Source organism: Nothobranchius furzeri, chromosome 4 (assembly GCF_043380555.1).
Source record: "Nothobranchius furzeri strain GRZ-AD chromosome 4, NfurGRZ-RIMD1, whole genome shotgun sequence".
NCBI lineage: Eukaryota > Metazoa > Chordata > Actinopteri > Cyprinodontiformes > Nothobranchiidae > Nothobranchius > Nothobranchius furzeri.
The window spans coordinates 18,165,825-18,186,392 of record NC_091744.1 but is presented as its reverse complement, the minus strand read 5'-3'; the positions used below and the strand labels follow the sequence as shown (position 1 = coordinate 18,186,392).

At 41.7% G+C, this 20,568-nt stretch overlaps 1 protein-coding gene across 15 annotated transcripts in view; it reads left to right on the top strand.

The window, feature by feature from the left end:
• Window positions 1-2,269: 2,269 nt before the first annotated feature.
• fat1a (FAT atypical cadherin 1a) overlaps window positions 2,270-20,568 on the top strand; it is a 117,321-nt gene continuing 99,022 nt past the window's right edge. For 10 of the 15 annotated variants that reach the window (XR_001573322.3, XR_008563865.2, XR_008563866.2 and 7 more), the window contains exons 1-2: window positions 2,270-2,494; window positions 5,226-8,515. Coding sequence is in view for 9 of the 15 variants with exons in the window: in XM_054743792.2 (XP_054599767.1) it covers window positions 2,340-2,494; window positions 5,226-8,515 (3,445 nt within the window). In the remaining 6 variants the exon portion in view is untranslated. Of the gene's footprint in view, window positions 2,495-3,791; window positions 4,075-5,225; window positions 8,516-20,568 lie in introns of those variants that run through there. The other 5 variants (XM_015963891.3, XM_015963882.3, XM_015963872.3 and 2 more) reach the window with 3 other exon arrangements.

Genomic DNA, 20,568 nt, shown 5'->3' with positions numbered 1-20,568 from the left:
TGCTATAACCAGTATATGTAATTTACTACGTATTTCCCGAACAAAACTCATGTATTTTTACTTTTTCATCAGTTTTGATGTTTTGAATCTTGAAGTGTGTAAAGAAACTGTGTGTGTATGTCTGTGTGTGTGTCTGTGTGTGTGTGTGTGTGTGTGTGTGTGTGTGTGTGTGTGTGTGTGCGTGTGCGTGTGCGTGCGCGTGTGTGTGTGTGTGCGTGTGTGTGTGTGTGTGTGTGTGTGTGTGTGTGTGTGTGTGATCTTTGTGGTTTCAGCTGCTGCTGTCATTTAGCCCTAATATCCTTCCCTGCTTAGGTTAGCAAACGTTTTCAAGTACGTCTTAGGAGACGTATAATTCTCTCATCTCTGCTCAGTGATTCTGAAGTGATCTGGCAGTTTGAGGCTGATTAAACCCCTTACTCAGGGTCTGGACGACTCCCCTACTATACGTACAAAGGTGCACAAGGCATCGGGACCCGACCCCCAGCAACCAGGACTGCAAACACTTTATGAGATCAAAGCAGTGGAACCAGCCCTGGGCGTCACCTGACCTGAATTCAATTAAAGCTTTACAGGCAGATCATAGTGTAGCCTGGGAAAGAAAACAGCAACAAAGAGGTAAAAACCTGGTGTGAGAACATGGAGAGACCAGTTTAGAGAAGACAGATCAAATATTACACTGTTGCCCTCTGACACAAATGCCCTTTCTCTCCATCTCCAGCTCTGTTTTACAAATCCACACACCAAGCCACACAGGTCTCATTGGTTTACTCAGCCTGTGGGCATATGTGACTTTAATGAGCCAAAGCTGAATGGACATCAGGCAGAAATTCTCACGCTCGAGCGCTGGCTCCGACTAGACGCTCCGCTCTGGCAATTTTTGGCAGCCACTTCACAGCTTGGTGTTAAGTTTAGCCGTTAGCCACATGTTCAAGGAGTCCAACAAGGGCATTTGCTTCTCTCAAGTGCATTCAGTGATCACCATTAAATCAGGATGGTTGTTTTGTGGGGTCACCGGAGCACAATTAATAAAGAGAATCAGAACTAAAGGCTATAAAACAGAAATTGTTTCTGGATTTATGTACTTAAAATGTCTAAAGGGAGAAATTGTGCAGTTTTAGGGTAGAATTAAGAACCTTTGTCACATTTTATGATATCAAAGCTGAATATATATGCATATATACATGTTTATGTATTTAGCAGACACTTTTGTCCAAAGCAACTTACAAGTGATAATCGGCATGTTGCCCTTAAGGCTAATAACAACAACAATAACAACAACAACTTGACATCAGTCATGGAGAGGAGGGAACAAAGGAGTGGACAGTAGAGAAGGGGGGACGGGTGCAGGCAGGGTGCTAGTTAAGAAGATGCTCTCGGAAGAGCAGGGTCTTCAGGAGTTTTTTGAAAATTGAAAAGGAAGCTCCTGTTCTGGTAGTGCTTGGAAGGTCATTCCACATTTGTGGAACGATGCATGAGAAGAGTCTGGATTGTCCGGAGCGTGGTGTAGGCACTGCTAGCCGACGATCCTGTGATGACCGGAGCGGCAGGGCCGAGACGTAAGCCTTTGCAAGAGGATTCAGTTAGATGGGAGCCGTACCATCTCGGACTTTGTATGCTAGTGTTAGCAATTTGAATTTGATGCGTGCTGCTAGCGGTAGCCAGTGGAGCTCAATGAACAGAGGGGTGACGTGTGCTCTTTTGGCTAATTGAAGACCAGACGCGCCGCTGCGTTCTGGACCATTTGAAGAGGTCTCACATGTGAGTACAGGCTGGAAGACCAGTTAGAAGGGCATTGCAGTAATCGAGGCGGGAGATGACGGCAGATTGCACCAGGAGCTGGGTGGCATGTTGTGTTAGGTATGGTCTGATCTTTCATATGTTATACAGCGCAAAGTGGCATGAACGAGCAACAGAGGCAACATGATCTTTAAAGCCCAGGTGTTCATCAATCACAACACCCAGATTTCTATATATATATATATATATTGCATATAATAAATATTCGAAGCTGAGCAGGAGTAGAAAATATCCATTTAAATGACTGCATTAAGTGTAGGGATTAATCTGCTTCACAAAAGATCAGATAAGCTGAGTAGAGCAAAAACACACGAGCTAAAAATCACACATCACGTTTACCATCACCGCCCCTGTGGAGCTTTATTTCCTACAGAACAACCAGCCTGAGGACATTACATCTCTGTTATTCCCGTCTGCCTCCTGGCTCCTTGTGAGGATCGCAATATTTCCGACATCACCTGAAGGCAGCAACAGCGATGCCACCCCACCTGTACTTCAGTGGAGGAGAGCTGGACCAAGCATGTGACAACTGAGCAGATCCGATGTGGAAGCGGAGGGAGAATAAAGTCACTGATTCACTCAGCAGAACGGAGCATCTTCTGAAAGATGATCGCAGGAAATATTCGGGGGAAATTGTTCGGATTTGTGTGAAGCAAACTTTGGAGCGACGGCCAGCGTCCTCCGGGGTTTATTACCAGTAAGTATAAACCTATGTAACGATTCTTTCTGGTGGAGTTGCTAGGAAATTATGTATAGCGGCTTCTAAAACTTTAGACTGGGAGATCTCCGAGTGAAAGCGTTGATGCGCGTTTTTCACTAAATTTAGTGCGCGCAAATACGCGCGCGTCACACACACACACACACACACACACACACACACACACACACACACACACACACACACACACAGAGAGAGAGAGAGAGAGAGAGAGAGAGAGAGAGAGAGAGAGAGAGAGAGAGAGAGAGAGAGAGAGAGAGAGAGAGAGAGAGAGAGAGAGAGAGAATCAAACAGGAGCCGTGCGTGTTGTCAGGTTGTCAGGATGCGTGCAGAAGCCTTCTCTGCAGGCGCTCCTCCAGCCGGACGACTGCATTCCGGACAAGAGCAGGGAGACAGCGCCATCAGTGGAGAAACAAGAGAGGAGGTAGCTGTGGTTTGGTTTGAAAAGAAGAAAACATTCCGACGAGGTGGGAGCAGCAAAGTGCGTGATCTACAGCATTTTTAAAGCATGATAAAAACAAACAAATCCAACAAACTTAAAGAAATCAACGTATTAATTAGAAACAGTGTTTTTTCATTTATTAATTACAAATTTTATTACAAAAACTAAGCTTATCAACATATGAAAATAATAATAATAATAATAATAAGTTAACCCATGACTTTGCAATCTATTTCTTTGAACTCTGATTATAATTTATAAAGCAACAAATAAAATGTCCAACTCATAACCCACAAGTGTAATTAGCCTTGTTCAGCTCATTTTAACTAAATGCTGTCAGCAAATAACATGCCATAGTTTCATCAGGGAAAAGGTTGGATAGTAAATTAGATAGCTGTATTTCTTTGTCACAGCAAAAAAAAAAAAAAAAAAAAAAAAAAAAAAAAAAAAAACCATTTAAGAAAAAAGAAGAAAAAAACAAACGAACAAAAAAATGGGGTAAAGCCCAATAATTTATTATTACACAGAAGCCATTTCCCACCTGTGTATTAAATATACTCTTATTATAGAATAGTAACTGATCAATTACTATATTTAAAGGTAAAATGCTATTTTAAAAATACATCAAACTGATCTGTTTTAGAAGAAGAGATCCATTAAAGACCAAAGAAATGTTTCAAGGCTAATTTGAACCAAAGCATTTCGTTTTCCACAGGTGTGTTAGTAGCCTGCAGCGCTTTAAGGTGAAAGCGGAGCTCTTAAGCAGGCTGTCATTTTAAATGAAACTAGTTTAGCACAGGGCAGAGCTCGGCCAGTTTCAAATGATGTCTGAAAACATAAAGAAACCACAGCGGAGCTGCCCCAGAGAGCCGCGCGGTTTTCCGCCGCCGCCAGGCGCCAAGTAGACCCGGAGCTGTGCCGCGCGGAGGGATCGCTCCGCGCGGTGGGAGAGAAAGCGGAGCAGTGAGTGAAGCGGGAGAAAAAAGCAGACCCTGCCTACTGGTAGCAGATGGAGTAACGGAGAGGAGAGAAGTCCACGAATTACCATGCGGAGATTCGGACTACATAAACTTAATGCAAAACCTCCTAATCTACGAGATTAACGTTGCTGATGAAGGTATGTGGATGTTGTATTCCCGCGGGCTGCTTTCGGCATCTTTGTTAGAGCAAAAAGAAAAAAGTTGAGCTCGGTGTGGCTGAGAGACCATCGGCTGCTGCATGCTTTCTCTGTCTTTATGGGGAAGTTTTCTCCCTACAAACTAACTAATACTAATACAACTAATACAGCGCCTGATCACTCATTCTTATTCCCAGCGTTCATTTGGAGGTTTGCAGTTGTTTTATCTTGTGTTGGAGAGGTGCGGAATGCCTTTTCAAATCTCTGCCCCCATAGCACGGCTGCTCGTTTCAAGCACCGAGTGGTTGTAGTTGGGGGATGGGGATGAAAGAAAAAGTAACTTATTTCTATTACAGTGAAATCCCCCCTCCTAACAGTTAGATTCATTTAAAGGAGCGTTATCGGTTCCTTTCTCTACAGTTTTACAGAATTTCCTAAAAGGAGACACAAGTGTTGTATGTATTTAATATTCTTTATTATTTTAAAAGGAGATTTTGTACCTGCAGGCGGTGGTTTCAGATTTAAGGTGGACTTATTGGGCTCAACCAAGTCACTTATTAACCACACATAAAGCATTAATAATTAAACCCATCTGAGGTCATTTTAACACACCAAAGTAAATAATGCATTCTTGTGCAGAGACCAACGTTTTGGTTTTTATTAGCCTTTGTGCAAACCAAGCTGCTGTAAATGAGTGATTTGGTTATTATAAACCTGTTTAGTAGCCAATGGCGTGTTTTTTTTCTTTGTGCAAGTGAAGCTTACCAGTCTATTTACAGTGTTTTCATTCCATAGAAACATAACATATATTTTGTTCTGTAGGGAAATTAAAGATGAACTTGTTGATGTGCCAATGTTTTAAGCCTAGAGAGGTCAGATTTGGAAAAATTATGCAGTGCACATAAAAATAGCATCTGGCATTGTGCAGAAACGGGACTCGTTCCAGCTCAGATCGTGTCACTTGACTGACTGATGTTCTTCATCTTATTTCCACATGAAATCAGTTTAGCCTCTCCGACCGTCACTTGACATCTCACTGAAAGCAGTCTGATTATTTTTGCAGTAATTTTCTTAACTGCAGCCTCAGCTGATGTGTTTATCTGGTGTTAACACTAAAAGTCTCAATGATTATCTTTTTCTTTCTTTCCCAGGTGGTGCTGTGAAGATCACGGTACGATAATGGGGAAGCGCTGGGTGATACTGCTCGCTCTGTTCCTGCAGCTTTTCTGTGGCTGTGCAGAAAGCCACAGGATAGCGAGAGCCTCCTCCATGCAGTTCACCCACTCAGTTTACAACGCCACCATATATGAGAACTCTGCTGCTAAGACTTACTTAGAGAGTCACACCAAGATGGGGATCTTTGTCACAGACTCAGCGTGGGAGATACGGTACAAAATCATCTCTGGAGATGATGAGAACTTGTTTAAAGCAGAGGACTACCAGGTGGGAGATTTCAGTTTTTTGCGAATAAGGACCAAAGGCGGCAGCACTGCTATCCTGAACCGGGAGGTTAAAGACCACTATATGCTCACTGTCAAAGCTTCAGAAAGGAGCACAAACCTAGAGTGTCGCACCAGAGTGAAGGTGCAGGTACTGGATACAAATGATCTGAGGCCTCTTTTCTCACCAACATCCTACAGCATCTCTCTGCCGGAGAACGCTGTCATACGCACAAGTGTGGCAAAGGTCACAGCCACTGATGCAGACATCGGTACGAATGGAGAATACTACTATAGCTTCAGGGAGTGGACGGACATGTTTGCTGTTCATCCTACGAGTGGTGTGGTGACACTGACTGGCAAGCTAGACTACTCTGAGACAAAGCTGTATGAACTTGAGATCCTTGCAGTGGACAGAGGGATGAAGCTGTACGGCAGCAGTGGCTTCAGTAGCATGGCCAAACTCACAGTCAGGGTGGAACAAGCCAATGAGCATGCACCTGTAATTACCGCAGTGACCTTGGCACCCTCCGATGCGGATCAGGACCCCACATATGCCATTGTGACAGTGGAGGACAAAGATCAGGGACCAAACGGGGAGATAGCATCTCTAAGCATAGTGGCCGGTGACCCTCTTCTGCAGTTTAAGGCTGTAAGGACCAGCCCAGGGAGCAAAGAGTACAAAATTAAAGCAGTCAAAGATGTGGACTGGGACAGCCAACCATTTGGATACAACCTCACCTTACAAGCAAAGGACAAAGGCACCCCCCCTCAGTTTTCATCAGCTAAACTGGTACATGTCTCTTCAGCACAGTTCCATAATGGCCCTCCTGCCTTTGAAAAGGCTGCTTACAGAGTTAATCTGAGCGAATTTGCCCCTCTTCACACACCTGTCACTATGGTGACAGCTCTGCCAAAGTATCCCCATCTAAAATATGCTTTTAAACACAGTTCTGACAAAAATCGATTTAATATCAACCCAGATACTGGGTTAATTACCACCGCGGGGTCAATCAGTGCTGATACTTCCTTGAAATTTGAGCTTGAGGTTATCACCAGTGACGAGAAGGCAGCTGCAAAAGTGATTGTTGATGTCGTTGATGTAAATAATAATGCACCGGAGTTCCAGCAGACATCTTACAAAGCCAGTGTGGATGAGAATGCACCCGTTGGTACTAGTGTGGTGACTGTAAAAGCCAATGATTTAGACAAGGAAGAGAATGGCTATGTGACCTACAGCATCACCAATCTGAGTCCCCAGCCATTTGTTATTGATTACTTTTCTGGTGTCATCAGCACTTCAGAGGAGCTAGATTATGAGCTCATGCCCAGGATATACCATCTGAAAGTCAGAGCATCGGACTGGGGATCCCCTTTCCGGAGAGAGGTGGAAGCATTTGTGACCATAACTTTAAATAACCTGAATGACAACAAACCTTTGTTTGAAAACATAGACTGTGAAGTGACTGTGCCCCGCGATCACGGTGTGGGAGAGCAGATAACAACGACCTCTGCCATAGATGCCGATGAACTGCAGCTAGTGCGGTACTATATTAAAGCTGGGAATGATCTTAATCTGTTTGAACTGAACCCAAACTCAGGTCTGCTTTCTCTGAGGCACACTTTGAGTGAGGGCGAGGCAGCTAAAGTATCTTTTCACAGTTTACAGATTGTTGCAACTGACGGCGAACACGAGACTCAGCCGATGATCATGAACATAACCGTCATCACGGCACGTAAGCCCGTCCAAGTGAAATGTGTCGAAACGGGTGTCGCCACAATGTTGGCTGAAAAGCTGCTTCAGGGCAGCAAAATCCACACGCAGACTGAGCCAGACGACAACTTTGTGGACATTTATTCCATCAACCGGTACACTCCTCAGTTTGGAGAATCTTTCCCAAGTGTTATTGAAGTCAAGGAGGACTTACCTGTTGGAGCTCGGATTGTCCATTTGAGTGCCACAGACTCAGACAGTGCCTTCAATGGCAAACTGGTATACGTTATTTCAGGAGGAGACACAGAGAGCCGCTTTAATTTAGAGATGGAAACTGGCTGGCTTTTGGTTTATTCTCCGCTTGACAGGGAGACAACTGACCACTACACCCTCAACATTACCGTTTATGACCTTGGAATTCCACAGAAATCCTTGTCACGTCTCTTGGATGTTAAAATTTTAGACGCAAACGACAATAGCCCGCAGTTTTTGCAAGATTCATATTCGGTTGAGATAAGTGAGAGCACACCTGTCGGAACAGAAATCATTCAGGTCGACTCAACAGACAAGGATATGGGTGATAATGGAATTGTTAAGTACTCAATTTTGGGAGGAACGGATCATTTTGCTATCAATGAGAAAACCGGTGTAGTGACTGTGACCAAACCACTGGATCGCGAGCGCTATCCATTTTATATTCTGAAGATTGCTGCACGTGATCAGGCAGTGTCTGAGCCTCAGCTAGTGTCCACTGTGCCACTCAAAATCACTCTGGAAGATGTGAACGATAATCCACCTAAATTTGTTCCTCCCAATTATCGTGTGAAAGTGAGGGAGGATCTTCCTGTTGGTACTGTGATCATGTGGCTGGAGGCTCATGACCCTGACATTGGACCTTCGAGTCAAGTAAGATACAGTCTTACTGACAACGGAGACGGGAATTTTGAAGTAGACAAACTCAGCGGTGCTCTTCGGATTGTTCAGAATCTTGATTATGAGACTAAACAGGTGTATAATCTGACAGCAAAAGCCAAAGACAAAGGGAAACCCATTTCTCTGTCATCAACCTGCTTCATTGAGGTGGATGTGGTGGACGTAAATGAGAATCTCCACAGGCCTTTGTTCCGATCGTTTGTGGAAAAGGGATTTATAAAGGAAGACGCCCTTGTTGGGACTTCTGTGATGACTGTTTCAGCTGAAGACGAGGATCCAGGGCAAGATGGCGAAATACGGTACTCCATCAGGGATGGCTCTGGGCTAGGAATATTTTCCATTGATGAGCAAACTGGTGAGTTACCTTATTGTGTGAATCTGTTTTAACGCTTGTATTAGTTTCAGAAGTAGACGTGCATTATTACATCAATAACAAGTTGTGTTGAAGGTGAGTCAGGTATTTTCTGATGTGTGGAAAAAAGGGTGTAAGAAGCAAGATCTTGACTCCAGTGTGAGTGTGTGTGTGTGTGTGCGGGGGGGGGGGGGGGGGGGGGGATGATGGCAGGAACAGATGGACCATCTGCCTCTCAGATCGTTGTGGACATTCCTTATTAGTCGCCGTGGTGCCGAAAAGTTTTGACTTCACACTCTCTTCCTGAACCACCCCCTCACCATACACACTTGATGGAATGGTTTTCATGATTGCGAGTGGCTTTAACAAGTGCATGCTTTCATTATAGCATTGACCATGGAAATTGTGTGTGGATTCCTCAATTGAAATTGTTCAGATATCTGACTTAAAGTCAAAATAAGCTGTCTAGAATCACGATAGATCTTTCCCAGGACCCAACAATCACCCGAGTAACCATAATTATGCCAAGGCGTCTTAACCAGAGCCCCTCTCCTTGCCCTACATAAATTAATTTTTCTGGTGTGCATATTCAAACTCTGAATCGGTGAAACCTTTTGCATATTTTATTGGCTTGGCGCATGTAACCTCCAAAATCTATATAAGAAACCTGGAAATGCAATTTTCCAGTTGGCTGCTCATTCTCTTTGGGAAGAGGTTTCTTCCTCCAGGTTAGTGTTTATTCAGAAACATACATCTGAATAATTCAATAACTTGACAGGAAGTCTCAGGAAACCTTTAGGGACGTACCATGTTTTTGCCAGGTAAATTTAGCACAGAGTTTTCATGAAAGATCTGTACTCCAGGTTTTCTTATCAGCTGCAGTGATTGTTTCTGTGATAATGCATGTACATCTGATTTGTAATTAGATCATTTTTTTTAATGAAGATAGATGCTGCAGTATGTAAACCCTGGTCTAGTCACCAACTGCTTTAATGTGTTGTGGGTAGGGTTGTCACAGTGTGAAAATTTAACCTCACGGTTATTGTGACCACAATTACCACGGTTTTCGGTATTATCGCGGTATTTTTTTTAAACATGCTACATTTTCACACAATTAAATAAACCCTGTATGTCAGGAAATATTGTCCTCAGTTTGTGTCTAAATTTTGCCTCAAATGTGTTATTTTGTAATGATGTTGTTTATTTGTTTACATTTTTTCCCTTTAGTCTTTAAAATACCAATATTTGCCCATAACTTCTTATTTTTTGTCTGTTTGATGTCATCATTTAAAAATATTAGACCAGATGATACTCAGTACTCAAGTAGCCTTCTAATCAGATACTTTTTTACCCTTACTTGAGTAATAAACCCTATATCAGGAAAATATTGTCCTCGGTTTGTGTTCCAGTGAGCTTTGCAGATGTGGGAAAATGTCATCAGGCAGTAATCATTGTTAAATTCATAATTATTTTCGGAGAGAGACCAACTCTTATCTGCCCCTGGGAGCCCTGTAATGCATAGCGTCATTTCAACATGGTTTATATGCAGGTAGCGGCGCTGCGGCTGCTTTATATAGCGACTCGTTGCATTCTCCCTCAACCCAAATCCTCGGATCACGCATTTTAGCTAAAATGCTAATGTTAGCTTGCCTTGCGTTGACTGTAGAGTTGTGGGTGATGGTCACGCAGATGTGTAATGAGATTTGAAGCGTTGCTGCCTTTCACAGATACTTTTTCTGCACGTGCTGCAAACAGGATAGCCGTCTTCTATCAGCTGTCCCTCGGCATTCTTCAAATATCCAAAAGATGCCCGTACTTCCCACTTTGTCTTCTTTGAGGGATAATAAATGTCCATAGCACTGCCGTCTCCTCCTTTAGCCATTATTTCAGCTTTAGCTTCAAGAAAGTTTTGGTTGTAAACAACAAAGTGCACATGTGCCGCCGGCAACTTCAGCAGATGATACGGTGGCTGGTAAGGGTCACCGCGCCTACACCGCAGCCACGCTAATCCAGCAAGATAATTAAAAAAAAAAAAAAAACAAGACGGTTATTATTATTGTCAACTTTTTTACTTCTTCTGAGAGAGTATTCTCAGCAGCTGGCCTGACTGTTAACAGGCTGCGCACACGACTTACTTCTGACCATGTGGATTTGCTGATATTCTTGAACAAAAATAGAGAAGTCTATCTATGCTATGAGAAGCACCAGGGATGTTTTGGTTGGTTGTTTTATGAAGACTGTCATCAGGGAGCCTATATTTTAAGTTAACTAGAGCTACAGTTTTGGTTTACCAATGTAATTGTGATATTGTCACATTTCCCAGTTAAAAAGGGATTATAAATACTGCTGATGGTCCACATGCGACACTTTATTTGCTTTACAGAATTTATTTTATTATTATTCATTGAAACAGTGTACTATGTTAAAGGAGTCTGTATTCCATTTTTCTTTTCAGGAATGTATATTTTATGCTGCTGCTATTTATGTTCCAATGTCGCAGATGAGAAGCAAAAATGCATTTTCATTTCGAGTAGCTGCGACCAAATGTTATTCCCTGCCGTCACCTTATCCCAGAATAAATCTTTGATTAAGGAATATTATAGGGCTGCAGCTATCGAATATTTTTGTAATCGAGTACTCTATCGAATCTTTTATCGATTAATCGAGTACTCTAATAAATTACTCTTTTGCGTTTTAAACCATTATATCAAATAGCACGTTATAAAATATGAAAGACCTCTTGAAATGAGAAAACAATTGCTATTTATTCAAGTTTTATTCAAAATTAGTTTTCAAAACTTCAGCACTTCAACTTTGCTTCACAGTAAACAAATGCAAGCGGCTGCGGCCCAAACAGAACCAGAACTGCTCACGGCGCACGCGCAAACATGGCTCGCAAGCTGTTTCCCTATTAACACACGTTCGTTTTAATTTCCACACTTTTTTTTCTCACACTAACAAGGATTGTCGAAAGCATGTTTGTCGTGGTTATGTCAAATCATATTGATCACAAAACATTTATTTACTTTCTTTTGTTTTCCTCCGCCACTCATAAATACCCGTGTCCTCCTGCAGCAATCTCGAGGGACAACGGACATCAATAACGCAATAAAAAGTCCGACGTGTTGTAAAAACTGCTATTTTTAGAACATTTTAAGTCCGACGTGTTGCTACCAGATGTACGGTGTGAGCTGAAACTAAGTGCACAGTGTCTGCAGAATATATAGAAATACAGGCTAAAATGCATTATCTTGTGGAGGCTCCGAGTCCGCTTGCAGAAGTGACATTTACATGTGGATGTTTCCTGGTCGGGTGCTGCAGCATGGAGGATGTGGTGGTGTGTTTGGCTAAATCCATTTTACAGTATTTACACTGGAGTACGTTTTCCGCCTTACGACGTGAAAAATGGTCCCACACCTTTGGCATTTTGTGTCTTTTTCGCACTCCACCGGGGTCCACGTTGTCCGCCATGGCTTAAGAGAAAGTTAGGTTACATTCGCTACTCACGTGTGCATTCAGTGCAGTGTGCATGTGCGTCACTTATTTCGGTCCGGGTGAAACATGACCCCGGGCGATTGCAAAGCCATGCATTAAACATGAATTAAACGAAGCCTCGAGGCAGATAATTTGACTCGAGGATTTTTTGTACTCGAATTATTCAAGGTACTCGAGGAATCGTTTCAGCCCTAGAATATTATTTGCATTTTTTCTTCATATCATATAGAATATGGCATTTTATGTTGCATATATAGTAGATGGAACCTATTCAGAGTTTAATTCAAATTTTCAGAAAAATTGCCGCTTATCAATTAATTGATCATCGATCGATAAGATGAAACAACTATTGATTAATGAATTACTCGATAATTTGCATCCCTAATGTAAAGGATTGTTTAATTGTGCTGTAGACACATGTAGTCAATAATTTGGCACTTTAGTGCGTCTTGTTCAAATTTAAATATTTTGCCTAAAACTGTCAGTGTTGCGCTCTCTTCAGGTAAAAACTTGGCACTATATTTGAATTTAAATCTGCTATTGGCTAAGAGGTACCCTGTGACATTAGCTGGTAACAGCGGCTTCGTAGCATATGACCAGAAAAATCTGGTCTAAAATACTTGGGAGTGGGTCTAAGACTCTGGGCGACGGCATATTTGAAGCCATGTTTCCTTCTACAGGAGCATGTCAGGACAAAATGCATTTACTGATTTGTTACAAATGGTTACAAACTTTCATCATTCTTAAATGTTGTTGTTTTACAAATTTACCCCCACTTGTTGCCAGTGATGAAAGGGAGTCTGATGTGCTTGTTGTTTTGCTAACGTTTGCACTGCCCTGGGTTTTTTGACCCTAATGGGCATCCCTTGGTAGCCTGGCCTGCCAGACTCCTATTCAAATAACCCCACCCCCTGAGAATTCTAACCGAGCCAATCAGCGCTGAGTAGCGTACGTTATAGGGTTGTCACGGTAACCGGTATAGCGGTAAACCCCAGTAAAAAGTTGACAATAAAAATAACCGTCCAGTTTTTAAAAAACTAAATTATCTCGGTGGGTTTACCGTGGCCGCGGTTTTGGCGCGGTGACCCTTACCAGCCACCGTCGCTTCAGCTGAAGTTCCCGCGGCGCGCACACGCACTTTTTAGTTTGCAACGGCACCAAAACTTTGAAGCTGAAATAATGGCCGAAGGAGGAGACGGCAGCGCCCAGGACATCCATCAGCCCTCAAAGAAGACTAAATCGGAAGTATGGGCATATTTTGGATTTCTGAAAAATGCTGAGGGACAGTTAATAGAAGACGGCTATCCCGTTTGCAGAACGTGCAGGAAACAAGTGTCTGCAAAAGGCAGCAACACTTCGAATCTAATGGCACATCTGCGTAGGGATGGGTACCTTTGACATTTGAATCGATCCGGTACTAATTCCCGGTACCTACGAGTCGATACCGGTACTTAACGGTACCAATTTTCGATACTTTTGAGTGTTTATTATTTTAATTCTCTTTTATAATTAAATATATATTTTTCTCAATATATAACCATATTTGATAAATATCACAATAAATAACTTACAAGTTTGTATTTTAACATCGTCCTTGTAGTTTTATAAGCTGATAGTTAAACTGAAGCAAACATCTTTACTGTGAACTAAATTTACTGTGTATCTTCATTCCTTTTGCCGTCCTTTTTCATTTGATTTTTCCTACTGGGAAGTTAGAATTTCCGAGGAGAAAGCGAACGCACCATTAGCTGATAACAATGGTGGCAATGGAAGCTAACATATCAAGCTAACGTTATCTTTAACAGTTTATTTAGCTGCTGGAGCAGATTAAAACGATGATGCCTCAAACTTAGATCGTTGTCACTGGTTTTACCTTCACCCAATCACCCGTCGCATTTAGTAAAGTAAAGCCAAACTTTAGAGCGCGTTCATGTTCTTCTAGTCGGAAATACGGAGTTCCGAGGAGAAAGCGAACGCACCATTAGCGAAACGGAAGCTAACCTGAAGCTAACAAATCAAGGTAACGTTATCTTAAACATTTTATTTACCTACTGGAGCAGATTAAGATGAGGATGTCTCACTTAGATCGTTGTCTGTCGCTAGTTTCATCACCCAGTTACCCATCACATTTAGTGAAGTGGACCCAAGCTTTAGCGTGCGTTCTTTCTACCATGCTTGCTCTGTTTACAACGGGCTCGCAGGGACCGGCGACATAACGCTCTTGCGCATGCGCAACTGTCTTGGCAGTACCGAAACGAGGCACCGTTTGAAATGACGTGAATCGGTGTTCGGTCGGTTCTATGGAATTCGGTCGGTACCTTAAAAAGTACCGAATTCGGTACTCATCCCTACATCTGCGTGACCATCACCCACGTCTCTACAGCCAGTGCAAGGTACGTTAACATTAGCATTTTAGCTTAAATGCATGACGTGAGGACTTTTGGCTGAGGGAGAATGCAACGAGTCACTATTTACTGCAGCCGCAGCGTCCTCTGCCAGCATTTAAACCGTGTCACGGACACCCTGTTGCTGGATGAAGCATCTTATTTGTTGATGAAGAGAAATATACAATTAGTTCCTTGTCATTGATTTGTTTACTTATTCAATGCCATTTATACTTGGACATTTGGATTTGATTACATAGTGTAGTAGTTATTTTAGTAATTTGTTTAAAGTGGCTATTTGTTTTAAATACATATTTTTTAAGGTTGACTTGTACAGTGCTCAAGTCAAGTGTGGACTGGAGTTTTAGATTTTCATTTTGATAATGAAGAAAACAAGTATATGAGAAAACAAGTGGTGTTTCTTTGATTTGTTTACATATTGTTTATGTTTTGAATGTTTGGATTTGTATAATTTAAACCTGCACTGACTACTGTAACAAGTTCCAGAAAAAGAAGCTATTTGTTCCTTTACTTGTGAAAAGTTGCACTTTTGCTAAGGCTTTGTGTTATTTTAGGTTTAATAAACACTGTTAAACCTTTTCAAAACTATTTCAGTTTGTGTAGAACAGGACAATCAATGCTTTCTGAACATATGCAACACCGTTTAAAAAATACCGCGATAATACCGAAAACCGTGATAATTTTGGTCACAATAACCGTGAGGTTAAATTTTCATACCGTGACAACCCTAGTACGTTACACACCACAACACTGAGTTTGTCATAAACATGGTGACTGAAGCTGAGTTCGCTGCGACTCTTTCCTCTGTTCTAAATGACTTGTCTTTAAAACCACAAGTAGGAGTGCTAATAGCATTTCTTCTAAATAAAGATGCTTGCCAGATACCTTTTTTTTACTACAGCTAAAAAACTACAGCGTCACGCAGTACAGTCTGCATTTCTGTCTTTTTTCTGATTGGTTATTTTTGAGCTGCCTAGTCCCACCCCTCATGTGCCTCTCTGCCTGTGAGTTACCAGACTCTTTCTCTGTGCAGACTTAAACAGAGGACGAGTCTGGCAGGCCAGGCTAATCCCTTGGTTAGGTCTTAATCCAACACAAAAATACTGCTTGCTTGCAAAGATTTAGGTATCTACTGCCCCCTATTGCCAGGAAAAATACACACTGTCACTCTAAGAGTGCTGTGAGGACTTCAGTACCACTCTAATCATAAATTGAGGATTTTCCAATTGTTGGATTGTCAATCCTGCTGCTTGTTGAATGTGCTGTCTAGTCAATCAAAAAGTAAGGTGACAGAAGTACGCTGCATGCTCCTCCGCCATGTTTATTTACTCCGAAGTCAAGTTTATCTCAAGAGGTTTTACAAGATTTCATGTCTGATCAGGGAATGATCATGTGTGAAATTGGTTTGTAGTGTGTAGTTTTTGCAGTGTGGACAAGAACTGAGAGTGTTGACTTATCTCATCTCCACGTGTGTGGTCTCTCATGTTTTGAAAATCATTCAAAAACATCATGACATTTTAAAATCCTGCCATATGAACCAAGCCTAAGTGGACCGATTCATTCAACTTGTATAACTTCTCACGACAAAAAGTAGAATGTATCTACCTTAGAAGCATTATCAACTTTCTTCTACAATTAGGATTTGTTAAAGCTGTGTTTTTTTTATCTGTTAGAAATGATTTTTGACAAGGTGTTAATTGAAAATAAAGACGTCAAAGGAAGTGAAAAACTAGTGATTTTCCATTGCTTTGCATCGGTGTTTATTGCACATTAACACTTCATTTGCAAATGAGAATAGCAAAGCTGCGGGAAATACTGTGCTGCTTTGAAAGGTTAAGCCTGGTTTATGCTTCTCCGTCAGCTTCGCAAGGGACAGACACGCACGGATTGACGGAAGCGTTTTGCTCTCAGACTTCTTCGTCTCCTGGGGAGTGTTGCAAAGCAATTCCCCACCAGGACAGCAGAGGGCGTAGCACTGTTCTGTGGTATCCTGTCATGTATCGGTCCAAGATCGTGTGTGTATATTGTGTTTTTTGTGTATAAGAGACTTTTAACACGGACATATTTCTCTCTCATCCTCCTCCAGCTCTTCATGTGCTCCCCACCTCTAAACCCACGTTTCCTGTCATTTCTGTCCACAAATAAAACGCTTGCTGCGCATCTTTTCACTCCTCCAGTCACGGGGAATTAAACGTTCATGTTTTTAGAGTTTTTTCACGAGGTATTCTTCAAGCTTCTCCGTGTCTGCCGCTAGTTATCCTTGGCTCTCTTTATGTTTTTGAGGGTGCAATGGCGGCGCTGTAAAAAACAGCGGCGTCCTGACCAATCATAAGCTTGCGTAATCCGTCTCATTTGACGGATGTTTAAAAAAGTGGGCTCGACTCCGTACGTACTTGCTTGCCTGCCGCAGCCCTACGCAAGGACGGATAGTGGCGTTGCGTGTCTCCGCACTGACGCAGACGGAGAAGCATGAATCAGCCTTAAGAGGTACTACTGTCAGTTTTTTTAATGAGGCAAATGGCAAGTGATAATGTTTTTTTACTTCTGAAATTATTTTTGTGAATATATACTTTATTGGATATATGTCTACAACTGAATCACATTAGGAGTCAACACAAGATCTGACAAGATGGACACCATAGCTTAGTCGAATGAGCATAAACTAAAATTGCTGTAACTCAGCCAGTTTTACAGGTATTGGGTCAAACTTTAATGGAATGGTGGCAAAGAACCGTTGACAACACATTCTTTGGGAGCTAACAGAACATACTCTTGAATAAGATAAAACCAAAATGTCTATAACTGCATCATTTCTCAACAAAAGACAATCTTAGCTTAAAACTGTAGGTGAATGGCAATGGGTGAAATGCAGGGCTTAATTTCAGCCAGATCTTGCTGGAACAAGATCCGGGATTTATCTTATTTTGAAAGGACCTTTCCGGCAACTGTCTGCTAGGTTCTGGCAACTCAAGCAACCAACTTGTGCTATACGCAGGATTCGAATTACAGGTGAGCTAAAGGGAGCTCCTGGAAGCCCTCAACACACCCAGGGAGAGCCCGAAAACCATCTGATTCTACTAATATTACAGTATCTATGTGGACTCTCCGGGGATTATTTTGAGCTGAGAGGCGCAGAGCTCTGATTGTTGATGCGCTCCAGACAGATGCGTCCTGAGCACGGCCACAATAACATTATCAAAGTGTCACCACCTCAAAAACAAAGAGCGGAGCGCATCACCTGTTTCATCCTCCGATGACTTCACCGCACCGGTGAGGTCTGCGCGCGACGTGCACTCCGCTATATTTGGTCGGTAGGTCTTTTTAAACTGCAGTTCAAAGGTAACTCATAAGGTGAATATATATGAACCCAGGCAGCAGTTTTACTTTAGGATTGAGAGGAGATGCAGGACGATAATAAACAGGCAGGACAGAAAAATAGTCAAATAAAAACAAGTTAGTTTTTGTACCTGGTGGTTGCAACAAACAGACACCACTGAAGGTAATCAGAAGTGAGGAACAGAAAATGAAATAATTATTTTAATGTTTAGATCAGCAGGAACTCTGAGAGGCCGCAGGCGCATCAGTGAGTTAGGAGCTGCTGTGTGTGTGTGTGTGTGGGTGGGGTGGGGGGGGGGGGGGGGTGGGGTGGCTCGCTAGCGTTGGTAAAATAGATGTGTGTTAACTTTGAAAATATGGGAGCAATTTTAATTACTTGTCAACCCCCCATGTGTGTTCCGGCATCTGCTTTGCCTTTATTGAACTATGGTTTGACATCAGTATTTGGCTTGCCAGGCTACTCGTTCCATGCTAGGCTTTTAATTGCAATTTCTGGAGTCAAAACCAAATGATCGCATATTTCTTGCCATACCTTCAGTGTGAACAGTAAAAAGTATTTAGTCTCCTAGCTGTGTGACGTTAGTGCATTAATTACATTTTCATGGAGCGCGATGAATATCTGAGACTTAGCAAAGTCAAGATACTGGGAAGCAGGTTTGATGTTCTACTTAATGCCAGAGGCCTCTATTAAGTGATTATCAAGAGGTGCAATGATGGGATTGTCCTGGGCTGGGCCCTGTTATTATGGATTAGATCCGAGGTCAGTAGACGACTAACTACAGCCAAGGTGGTGATGCCCCTCCCATGATTTCACTAGATGAAGGGTGAGGCATTTCTTTTAAAGACCATATGTGTTAAGATTATTATGTTTTCAAAAGAAAAATATATATAGGCAGTGGGTGAACACCCTGTTATATGCTCCAGCTGCATGTTGTGAACTTTAACCAGAATGTTTTAAAATGGTTTAAAGTTAGAAAACAAATGGAGAAGTGGTGAGAGGAAATCTGCCAGAAGCCACACACCTTCGGCTATGAAATATGTCCTTTAGCATGCAGAAAACTAAATATGTCTATTCCTGTCTGACTTTTATGCTAAACCCACACATATTTACTTGGAAAGAGTCTTTATTTATGATGCATTTTATTGTTCTGTCACCACATAATAATCCAATTTCTGTTCCTTTGACATCCCAATATAATACTGTTACAATAACTCTATGACTATATATAGATAGGAAGCAGTTGAAAGTCTTTCACTCTTGAGTTGGTTGCTGCTTATAGAGTAGGTATCGCCCCAAGTAGGTACCGTACATCTAAGTAATCTGAACAAAGGAGGGATTTTACAGTAGACCAAACAGGCAACATGCACTGAAGATATCAGACTATGCAAGGTCATATTTTGAAATGAGTAATTATAGCTGTTTACAGAACACTATGCTGAGCTCATGTGCAAAAGCATAAGTAAAAGAAACCGTGTTGTTCTCATTGCATTCTGGTTTCTTGCTGTGAGTCTACTCAGGAAGCTCATAGCAACTGTTTGTCCAGACATTCGCCACGTTATTAAAAGCTCTGTGGTCATTGGATCTTTGCCATCTTAATTTAAAACGTTCTTATCAAGGCTCTTTACTGGCTTCCTTCCCATACTATAGACCAAATTTACCTCACCATATTTTTAGTTAGTAGAGAGAGAAGCAGATAAACTTAACTCTTTAACTGTGTCAGGTTTTTAATTAGAACAGTGCCTGTACCTTAGTTGAGAGATGTATTCAATATTTGATAGTGTCTTTTGCATAAAAACATCAATATTAACTTAAAGACCAAGTCACCCCCCAATCAACTTTATATAAATGAGTGTCTAATCATGCTGAAGACATGTTGTCATTAATTTGGCACTTTAGTGCATCTTAGTTAAAATTTAAATATTTTGCCTAAAACTGTCAGTGTTGTACCATCTTCAGGTAAAGAAGACTGCATTTGAATTTAAATCTGCCACCACTATTGGCTAAGAGGTACCCTATGATGTTAGATGGTACCATGTGATGTCACAATGTCGTGAGCCTGTGTGTGTCTTTGTTAGCGACTCTGCCCTCACGGTCTGCCAGGCAATAGCCTTTGTTGCATTTTTCAAACATGAAGTGGGAGTGGAGTAAGACTCTAGTAGGGGGTGACTTGCTCTTTAACATTGAATTTGACTGAGTTTATCCCATATATTGTTTACTACTGATTATTTTGTTAGGCCCTTTGAGATGTACTAATATGAGATTTTGAAGTTTTGGAATCTGTTTAGTTTAGCATGGGAATGATATAGTAACTTTAAGAGTTTTATTTATTTTTTTTTCCTCTATTTTTAAAACTCACTTTGTCAAGACTTCACATGAAAAACACCAGTCTGCTGTCTGGAGAGACCGACATCGGGAACTGAACCACTAATCAGATGAGTGCTTCACTAAAGTTGAAGATTTTGTGGAACATTCAACCTTAATACTCGCTGAAATCACAACAAAGACATAATGGTGCAAAGTGAGGAGGGAAACTTTGAAATGACTTGTGAGAAAAGTGATCCAGGGTGGCAAAATGATACAGAACTATCTGTTGAGTTTCCCAGAACACCCTCCCACCCCCACATTTGGTTTTCCTTTCTGTGATCTAAAATGATGAGATCGTGGTTTTTGAAAAAAAAAAAAAAAGAAAGAAAATAAAAGAATGTGGGACAAGAGTGTAAAGTTTATATTTTGACTCCTGGCCACCCTACCTCCGACACACACAATAACAATGTTGTTTAGCTAAGAGCATCTCTGTAGAATAAGCCACTCACTGTATG